The sequence below is a fragment of the Plutella xylostella genome, chromosome 18 (assembly GCF_932276165.1).
Source record: "Plutella xylostella chromosome 18, ilPluXylo3.1, whole genome shotgun sequence".
Taxonomy (NCBI): domain Eukaryota; kingdom Metazoa; phylum Arthropoda; class Insecta; order Lepidoptera; family Plutellidae; genus Plutella; species Plutella xylostella.
Genome location: NC_063998.1, coordinates 512,447 through 523,570, shown reverse-complemented (window position 1 = coordinate 523,570; position 11,124 = coordinate 512,447). Strand labels below are relative to the sequence as shown.

The window sequence follows — 11,124 nt, the reverse complement described above, 5'->3', positions numbered from 1 at the left end:
GTACGGTCAGGTGCAGAGAAACCTGACCCCCCTCTCATAATAACAATACTTCTGAGGGGGGTCAGGTTTCTCTGCCCCTTACTGTACCACAGTTTGGACTCAGACGATATTACATTATCCTATCCACATGTAAAGAGCGTAGAGATAAGATAATTTTTATTGTTTACCTCCCCTCCGCGGCTCTACTTCAAAATAACACTCGGCCACCCTCTCACAGCCACAATATACGTAGTGTGGCTTTTTGACTTTCATCAAATATTAATTATTTGGGAATAAAGACTTTATTTATTGGACTGGCTCAATAAACTGTACATAAAATTAAAAGTTTTAATAATGATTGTACATAGTAGAAAATCACTAGAAGTTTTTAAGTCCGTTTAAAATATAAAATCTCCGTTCCGGTTGATTCCCGCGAAGAATATCAAATAAGGATTTTTTTTAAATCCTGTAATTGATGTCTATTTGATTGTGTTTGGTTATGACTCGAAATTATCCATCAGTAGCATTTTGAAAGTAATTTCATTCTTGACTAGTCTTCATGGTGTATAAGAAGCAGCTTGTTGTGTTTTATTATTAGAGTTCCGTAGTGAGGCTCACGGCGCCAACAATCATACTGAGAAGAAACAGTTTCTTCTTGAAAACATCATATTTTAAGAAGAAAAACATTCCTTACTGATCATGGGAACTTCATAGTCACACTATTATTATTAGTAATTATTACGAAGATCCATAAGCTGTGCCGGAAATTAAGGTAAATTTGACTAATAAGGATTGGAATACCCATTCAATCTTATGTCCCAATTTCTCCATTGTCATTGGGATTGGTTAATCAATTATACGTCATCTCCATATAAAATTCTTGACAGATGTGTCAAAAGTCAACCACTGATATCTGGTTATGGTTATAACCTAACCTAACCAACAATGGAGAAATTGGCACTTATCCTTGTTAATCAATGTTTAAAAATATAATGTTGTCCTGTTTTATATTATTATGTATCGTGTTGAATATGAAATGATCAGTTAGGATTTTATTTTCTTCAAAACAACTCTGGCGATGGCGAAATATTTTATAGAATGGTTTCTTATTGAAGATAACAGGAAATAAGGTTGCCATTTATGTAGTTTCCATCATGCTTTAAAGCTGCTGTCACTTTTTCTGCGAAATAAATAATAAGTCAATTTTATTTTGCTTCATTTTTACCCTTTATCAGAGAGTAGTACCTATCTACAGAGTGTCCCAAAAGTCAACGATATGCCTTGGAGGGCTGATAGACCTGCTCATGAGTAGTCAGAATATCATAATATGACCATAGTAAAAATTAATAGTTTTCAAGATATTGACACTTTTATAAATTTGGTAAAAATCGACAGCTTGGATCAGTTTTTTGCGTGCCGCCCGTACAAAATTCCATATTGTTAGTATTTTTTTGGTGTTCATCACCCTGTATAGCCCTGCTATTAATCACATAAAAAATAACGAGTAATGCAGTATGTTTAAAAAAACACGGTTTTCAAAGTCATACAAGGTAATCATATTTTTTTATAAGCAACTTTGACTCTCCATACTGTAAAAAAATACAGCACGCGATCCTGGCACCTTATTTAAAAAAAAATGCTCATTTAATGCAGTTTCCAAATTCCCAATTCTGGCTACTCATGAGCTGGTCTATCAGCTCTCCAAGGCATATCGTTGACTTTTGGGACACCCTGTATATCTAGAATGCAGTTTCTGAGAAATTATACAAATGGATAAGCACTTCACTCTTTATAAATTTTTATCTTTTTGGTATCGTACCTAATATATAATAATAACATATATGCTCTTCTATAAAAAAACTGAAACTAAATTGATAAATGTTTGTTCGCACAAAATGGTCTAAAACTATGAGCCACAATTTGTTAACGTTAACACGTAAGTACACGAACCGGCCGTTTTACGTTTTCCTCCAAAAAAATCGTGCCAAAATTACCGTATAATGGAGCAGTAATTTTCTTTTCATCGAAAAATACCCTGCGGCAATTTTTACAGGGCAAAATAAAAAGCCCATCACAAAATAGTTTTTGTGTTTAATGATGTACGGCATTTAATAACAACTCGGAACAAAATATTGAATAATTTTTTTTACAAATAATTTACCATAATATTGTTACAGGGTTTTAAGTGAGCACTGAATCCTGAATTAGTAAAATACTTTAGCCTACAGCAAGGGATTCTGTCACATATATTTATACTCTTTGCTTGTTATGCCCAGATTTGCGCTAAGGAAGACCTGAACGACGGCTAGAAAATTTATATCGATGCAGTAATAGTCACTCACACGTTGGCTGATATACCATAATATCGTCGCCTAGCTGTGATAACTGAAACGAAAACGCCACAGCTTTACTCCCGCCTTCATGATCAACACCAACAACATAGGTAATGGTAATACGACACGTCTGAGCAATAGCGGCGAATGGGCTGCGAGAGAATAGACATATGCGCCGCCGGAGTGCGCCGGATTAAGGCCTGGGGTCACTCTATATTGAGGAAAAACTAACGTACGAGAGGCTGTTGAGCTATCGACTCGTTTAATACAACGAGATAGAGTCGTGGCTCGTTTTTCGTGTTAGAGAGTGACCCGCCTGCGCCGGTTGTGTCCGGACGTCACTTAGGGAGGTACTTAAGCCTCGTTCTGTGGCGAACATTTGTTTAGAAATATAGATTGCGTAGAGTGTATGGGCCGTTATGGGGTCGGCCGTATTGCATAAATAAGTAATTTCTTATAACATCGTGATTCATGTTTTATACAAAAAATTCACCCAATAAATACGGTATTGAAGTCAATGGTAGGAAGCTACCGAAAAATCTCTCTACCTACAGTTCACGCAGCGACCAACGCCATCCGAACCGGACATGAAAAAGGTTTAAATTCATTTGAAGGCGGCGGCGTGACGAATATTAGGATATAAAAGTAAAATATGGCCTTACTCAGGACACGTACCGATGATATATTTTATACCGAAGTGTGTGGAGGCCGAGGAGTCAATTTCTATGCAGACGCCACTTCACCGCCGGTATTGAAAGCTGCCCTTACTCTGGGTGGGCATACATGTTAATTAGTCGGTGCTATGATGCTATCACATTTTTCAACAAATAATCTATAAAATCTAAATTAAAGAACCTCTAGCCAAAACATTCGGAAAAAAACATTGGGGTTACTGTTTAACTAAGGCTAGAACTATCAAACGCTTATAAGTGTGTCACATACCGCCTGAAACTCCCGCTAAACGTGGTTTAATTATTTAGATTATAATATAGATTTGGTTTACGTTGGCAACCCATATTAAAGCGACTGTTAAGGCCGTAAGGTTGAATTTTGCGTGGAGGATCTTTTGATTGAAAGACGTGCGAACCTTGTAATGATTTTATTTAGACTAAAAATTGCTTTTACCCTATTCGATATTTTAGTGGACTGTAATAGTAATGTATAGCTAGGTACCTATATGAGGTTTTGCGTTTAGACATTCCGCCCACCAAAGGACGCAGTTCTTTAAACAATTTAAATACAAAAAATCATTAAGTAAACACAAAATATGCAACGAAATTTGAAATATTTAAGTACAATATAAGATACCTAACTCAAGGAATAATAACACAATGTATTTTATGACTTAATTATTAAGCAAGTATGGTGTATGTATTTTAAAACAACAGATGTACTTATACGTAGGTACTCAATTTAAAGAACTAGTGACTGACATTCTTATGTAAATACATGGCTAAGTTTAAATATGAATTTCTTATTTAACCGCCCACCATACTATATACTAACACAAAAATAACAATTGATATCTATCTTTAACAATAACAACTCAGGTTTATGAACTTATGTATGAGTCTTATTATGACACAGGTAAGTATGTAACTAAGATTAATCTTATTTTGTAGGTATACACATTAGTTAATGTAGCATATAAGCAACAGGTAAGTATTACACATCTAAGGTAAGTATAAAGGTAAGTACCTACATTAATTATTTTAGTTTATAAGTTCAAAGGTAAGTATTATAATCTAGTTTATAAGTAGCTATAGGAACGTAGAATACATAATACTTAGGTAGGTAAAGATAGTTTAAGTAGTTATTTTTATAACTTTATCATTTAAATTTACTCGGATAACTAATTATAGTAATTAGGTGCTAAATTTATTTACAGGTAAGACACATATTTTACTCACAGGTCGTTTAAAGATGCCGTTTTTACACTTGACGGATACAACGCGTGTAATATTATCAGGACCGACATGTTTTTGTACAATTTTGCCTAAAATCCACTTGCTAGGTGGAATATTGTCTTCCTTTAATATAACTACATCATCGATTTCTGGCTCAGCATTCTTTGTGTTCCACTTATATCTTTGATTTAACGTTACCAAATATTCTTTATACCATCTGTTCCAGAAATCGGTGACCATTTTTTGAACTAATCTCCATCTTTCTAGGTGATTTGAATTACATAGTGTATAGTTCTCATCGCTCAAGTTTAATAAAGGTTCACCTATCAGAAAGTGGCCCGGTGTCAAGGGGAGGGGGTCATTCGGGTTGTCACTCAGCACAGTTATTGGCCGCGAATTTAAACAAGCCTCCACTTGGGATAAGACGGTAGCTAGTTCCTCGTACGTAAGTGTAGTGTCTGAGATTACCTTTTTTAGATGCGTCTTGGTACTGCGCACTCCACTTTCCCAAATTCCGCCAAAGTTCGGGGCCCGGGGGGGGATGAAATGCCATGTGGTGCGTTCTAAACTTAGTAACTCTGCTAACTCACCTGGAAATGTAGATTTGGCGCTGTTGAACATCTCTCTCAACTGCTTGTCTGCGCCGATAAAGTTGGTGCCATTGTCGCTATAGAGGTCATAACAATGGCCTCTTCTTCCAGTAAATCGCCTAAACGCTGCGATAAAGCCCTTTGAAGTCAGGTCCGTGACAGCTTCAAGGTGGATGGCGCGGGTCACCATACACACAAATAAACATATGTATCCCTTGTAGGATTTCGAACCTCTACCGGGTGAAAACCTAATGTTGATGGGTCCTGCGTAATCGACACCTGCTGACTTGAAGGGTCTGTTGGGTTTCAGTCTCACTTCTGGCAACTGTCCCATTATTTGAGTTGTATTCTTCACAGAGTATCGGATGCACGTTACACACTCTCGATAACTCTTCTTGGATAGGTCCCTCGCTCGCATAATCCAGAATTTAGACCTCAAATAATTCAGCATTAGTTGGGGTCCTCCGTGCATTGTCTTCTGGTGGGCATCTACAATAATTAGTCTGCTAAGATGACTCGTAGCAGGTAATATTATAGGATGCTGTGTGTCATAGTCCGTATGCGATTGTTGGATACGACCGCCGACTCTTAATATGCCACTTTCATCAAGAAGGGGGCAAAGATTACGGAGTTTACTCTTTTTGGGGACACTTCCTTCAGACTTTAACTGCTTTATCTCGTCTTTGAATTCTATCTCTTGTGCTTGTTTTATACAACTTTCCAACGTTTGTTTTATTTCTTCTGCTGTTATAAATTGTGTATGTTTCTCGCGTTTCTCTTTAGCTTCTTTTAAGTTCAGCCATCTTCTGCAATAAGAAATAACTCTCAACATTCTCTGTAAGTTTGAAAACTTTGTCCAAATTAGCTCATCTTCTGTGTTTATCAAAGCGGTTAAAGTCTTCACTTTCTCTTCTTCATGAGTATCTTCAATGTCTGGTGTGCTGACATTAATGTCGTTTTCAGATAGCCAAGCGGGACCGCTCCACCATAATGACTGACTCGATAATTGTGAAGCTGGTAATCCTCTTGAGGCATAGTCTGCTGGGTTCATGTCTGTAGCAACATGACCCCACTGCTCGTAGTCTAATATGTTGAGTATAGTGGACACTCGGTTGCTCACGAATGTGCTCCATCTACTTGCTCCACCTTTCAACCATGCCAAGACGATGGTTGAGTCTGTCCACGCGTGCAGATTTTCCTTGTTGATGTTCAATACCTGAGATACTTCTGAGATTAGTGCAGCTGCCATAGCTGCGCCGCATAACTCTAGTCGAGGAATAGAAATTTGCTTTTCCACAGGTGCAACTTTGGTTTTGGCAGTAATGAGGCTCACATAAACGTTTTCGTTTTCAATGACTCGGATATAAACCGCTGCTCCATAAGCTGCCTGGGAAGCGTCTGCGAACACATGTAACTCCGTCTTCGACGTAGTGGAGTTGTGTGACCACCTTGGTATCGTGATGTGTTTAATGTTGCTCAAATCTTGTCTGTAAGTTAACCACTCTTCAAGTAGCTCACCTTCTACAGAATCATCCCAGTCTAGGCCTGTCTTCCATAACTTCTGTATGATCATTTTCGCCACAACGACGACAGGCGCAATCCATCCTTCAGGGTCGTACAGTTGGGCTACCTCAGAAAGAATATGACGTTTGGTAATCGGGTGTCTCGGCTCTAACATATTCAATGTATATTCAAAACTATCTGTATCCCGATTCCAACACACTCCTAGTATTTTCACCAAACTGTTGACCTTGAGGGGAACTTCTTGATCAGCTCGCTTGTTCTCACTTATGTATTTCATCACGTTCTCATTGTTGCTACTCCATTTTTGAAGGTCGAACCCACCTGCTCTCATTAAGTCATTCATCTCATTGTAGATTGTTAGGGCTTCTTCTTCTGTGTCGCATCCTGTCAAAAGGTCATCGATGTAGAAATCCGTCTTCGTTATCTCTGCAGCGAGTGGATATTTATGTTTCTCGTCATCTGCTAGCCTTTGTAGAGATTTCACAGCAAGATAAGGTGCACAAGCAGTCCCGAAAGTTAGCCTCAAAAGTCTGTAGTGTTCAATCGGCTTATCTGGTGCATCTCTCCACAATATTCTCTGGAAGTCAGTATCTTCATCAGCTACGCGTACCATTCGATACATTTTGACAATGTCTGCAGTTATACAGATTTTGTGTGTTCTCCACCGCATCAAGATGTGTCGTAAGTCTTGTTGTAATTTAGGACCTACTAGGAGATCATCATTGAGCGACTTGTTATTCATACCTTTACACGATGCGTCGAAAACAACTCGAACTTTTGTTGTGTCTTTGTCATCCCTCAGGACAGCATGATGAGGAAGATACACTGCTTTAGGATTGGCGATATCAGCTGCTTGCACCGGAACCATATGCTCTAATTGTATATATTCATCCATTACCTTATGATATTCTTCGCGAAGTTTAGTGTTTTTAGTCAGCTTTCTCTCTAAGTACTCGAATCTCTTGGCAGCTACTTCTCTCAATCGACCATTTTGACACTCTGGGTTCTCGCTTTTAAATGGAAGCTTTACTACATACCTTCCTTCCTCGTCTCTAACTGTTGTAGCATTGTAGAACTCTTCACAATTTTCTTCTTCTCTTGATAATTTCTTTTCTATTTTATTAGGCTCGTTTTCTAACTCCCAAAATAGCTTCAGCATCTCATCTTCTTTAACATGAACATGCAAGCTTGTGATATTTCTCTGCGCGGTGATTGGTTCTCGAGATATCCTTCCAGATAACACCCAACCTAGAATAGTATTCTGTGCCAGTAAGTTACCTTTTGGATGTTTGATGACGCCGTCCAGTAGAACGTCGCTGTAGATCTCCGCTCCAAGTAGAATGTCGATTCTCCCTGGTGTGGCATACCCTGGGTCAGCTAACTCTAAATTCTCGAAGTTTAACCCGTCAGGTGTGCTAAGTTTAGTAGTGGGTAAAAGTGTTGTAAGTGAACGTAGTACGTACGCTTCTACTCGAACTGATGCCTTGGGATTGTGGCGTGATTTCACGCAAAGTGAGACCATGTGTTTAATTCTCGTTTGCCCGTCTCCCAAGCTTGACACCCAACCACTTACTGATTCTCGTTTAAGATTAAGTAATTGAACGGTCGCCTCTGTTACAAATGATGCCTGTGACCCTTGGTCTAATAAAGCTCTAATCATATATTTGCAACCATTTTTACTCTCAACTATCACATTAGCAGTAGCTAAAAGTACACAGTTAGGTTTCATTTGCTCACTAGAAAAATTGGTTACAATGTGTGTATCATTAGACAAAGGCTTACCTCTCGACGACGACTCGCTCGAAATACCTGTAGATGTACTCGTAGTTTGACTCTCAGTGGGCTTCTCCGTGTTCTGCTCTCGCTCGAAGTGCAGGAGTGAGTGGTGGCGCCGCCCGCAGCGCCTGCAGCACGCCGCCTGCCGGCATCTCAGCACCGAGTGGGACGGCGCGAGGCAGTTGAAGCATAGCTTGTTGGTCTGCACGAAGTTCTGTCTCTCGTTAGTAGGCATCTCTCCGAATTTCTTGCAATTGTAGATGTAGTGCTCTCCGCTGCACATTGCACACTTGATGTCGTGTGTTTTCACGTCTCTGTTCATGTTTGTATGGAAGGTCTTAGGTTTCACAATAGGTTTAGGTTGACTTGTCCTCTGCGTAGTGATCTTATTATTGTCTATCATCTCTAATGATCTGAATCTAGCTTCTAGAAAGTCTCGCAGTTCCGACCAGGTAGGCAATTCAATGCTGCTTCCGCTTAGATGCTGTTCCCACTGTCTCATAGACTCAGTATCCAACTTTGATACGACCAAGTAGACAATCAACAAGTCCCAGGTATCAGTTTGCACTTCCATATTTTTCAAAGCATTCAAACAGGTAGAAAAGGTGTCTACTAATTGTTTAATTAAACTCGCCGACTCCGTGTTGATTGATTTATGTGTAAATAATAACTTCAATAATGCATTGCAATTAAATCTCTTGTTGTTGTATCGCTTCACTAATAGGTTCCACGCCTCAGTATAGTTTGCATTAGTTGTAGTAAAATTGCGTAACATTGCTTCTGGTTCTCCAACTAAGTTACCCTTTAAGTAATGTAACTTTTGTACAGGTGATAAGCGCTTATGGTTGTGTATGAGTGAAGAAAATAAGTCGTAGAACGTCTGCCATTCTTCATACTTGCCACTGAACTTAGGTATTTCGATCATAGGCAACTTAACTTCATCATCTAATGATTTCTGTACATTACCCATCGGTGTAGAAGTGTGAGGAGGTGGTGAAGAAGGAGTAGATGGCTCCAAGAACGGCTGAAGGTGCTCCTTTAAGGTGGCCTTGTATTGTGTGTACAACTCTTCAAAGGTTTCATAGGTATTTTCTTCGAAATATGAATCTTCTCTGTCTTCTTGTTTAGTAATTTTCACAATAATACTCTTATGACCGTCTTTAAAGTCTTTCCAAAGCTGTTCTAATGTTTCTAACCTCGTTTCTATGTAACTTCTCTTAATCCTCTCCTTAGGCGTCTTTTTGTAATTAGTTTCAGCTCTTTTTAGGGTCTCCAGAAGCTCGTGCTGACATATAAGTAGATCCTCCATTGTTAACTTGCTTTAAATATAACTTATATAACGCAAAACACTTTGTAGGTATTGTAGGTAAACACCGTATTAAGACACGTCGCAGGACACGCAGGTTATAATGTGTGTAGTGATTTAATAGCCGTTAAACCACGATGACTCGCTCAGTTTATTCATTAAAACACTGCAATCCGTTTAGGTACACTTAGTTCTCACTCAGTTATAGGTGTTTATGCGTATATAGTTCACTGTAACTGTTTTAATAAAGTTAACAACATGTGTTTCACAAAGTTAATTTGAATGTCCAATAATTTATAGCACTTATTTTTGCAATAAAATGTTCGTCTATTCAATCCTTATCTCACGGCTTTTGTTCTCGGCTCACTCGCGACCGGCCGGTGGCTCACACGCATGCGGTTCGGTTAGGACCATAATGTTAAGGCCGTAAGGTTGAATTTTGCGTGGAGGATCTTTTGATTGAAAGACGTGCGAACCTTGTAATGATTTTATTTAGACTAAAAATTGCTTTTACCCTATTCGATATTTTAGTGGACTGTAATAGTAATGTATAGCTAGGTACCTATATGAGGTTTTGCGTTTAGACAGCGACACACATACTCATGAAATGACACAACACCAAAGTTCAAAGCAACACTTGACATGACCACATTAGAACACGGAGTTAATGAAAAAGGGTAGAGTTTTTACCCCAAAACACCACAGGATTGGACCCTGCCGGTCACCGAGGAATGTTGCGGCAACAATTTTTCAATTTGCCAACATCAGGGGCGAGCGCCGGGCCTAATGAGTTCCAACCCTGATTTCATGTGTGTTATTTTTAGTACCCGGAATCTTAGTTTAAATTGCTAGCCAGGTATGTGTTCGTTAGATATACGAGTACCATCTCCGTTAAGTTTATCCAATTTTACACTGCTATAGTGTTTTTGCACAAATCCCCGGCATTCGAAATGAAATTAATTCTGAAATTTTGTAGCTAAGAGCAACAGCTATTTCCGTTTAAATTTTGCAATAAGAAGGTAAGCAAGTAATTAAAATTAAAAGTTTGTTTAAACTTTTTATTCGATTTTGTGGGGATTCGGTTTGCTAAATCGAATTGAGGAAATGTCTGAAACCTTACACGATTTAAGGGCGATTACAGCAAGATAAATAAAAAAACTAATATACCTAGAGTGTATTTGTCATTGGGCAAAATATCTCACTCAATGCGGACGAAAATCACCTGTATTCACTCTAATATGTCACTGAATTTTTCGCAATTTTTTAAAAAACTATTGGCACTATTGCCATGTGAGGAACTCAGGCATGCATATGTCTCTATTTTCAGTTCAGTAGTGAATTGAATCCAAGAGCTTTGAGTACGGATGTCCTATTCAGGAAGCTCGGTTTAAACCTGATATTAAATTTGTAGCCCATTGTCACGAGACAACAAGACTTCCACAATAGTTTAAAAAACTCAAAATGTTCCTGAATATGGTAGGCAAATATACATTGTGTTTCTGATGTGTTGAATATCATAAGCATGACTGAAGGCGTAACATATACTGAAATAATTTCACAAACTGAGGGCCCAACTCGTAACTTGGTCGTAACTCCACTACAGAAACCTTTCATCTAAACCCGAAGTTGGATTAACTTTGATTAACCTAAGTTAATCTACAGGCGACCTAACGAGTTCGCCGCAAGTCTACAATCTAGAAATAGTCCTA

The 11,124-nt window shown here is 38.6% G+C and overlaps 1 protein-coding gene across 1 annotated transcript; it reads right to left on the bottom strand.

The window, feature by feature from the left end:
* Positions 1-3,076: 3,076 nt before the first annotated feature.
* Positions 3,077-9,418, bottom strand: LOC105386608. Its single transcript, XM_048627473.1, has 2 exons — positions 4,810-9,418; positions 3,077-3,081 (listed from the first exon to the last, which is right to left on the bottom strand). The coding sequence occupies exons 1-2, from the start codon at positions 9,416-9,418 to the stop codon at positions 3,077-3,079; spliced, it is 4,614 nt and encodes a 1,537-aa protein (XP_048483430.1).
* Positions 9,419-11,124: the final 1,706 nt, after the last annotated feature.

What these genes read in the sequence shown, in the direction of transcription:
- LOC105386608 (XM_048627473.1), bottom strand. Translation starts at nt 9,418, where the DNA reads ATGGAGGATCTACTTATATGTCAGCACGAGCTTCTGGAGACCCTAAAA.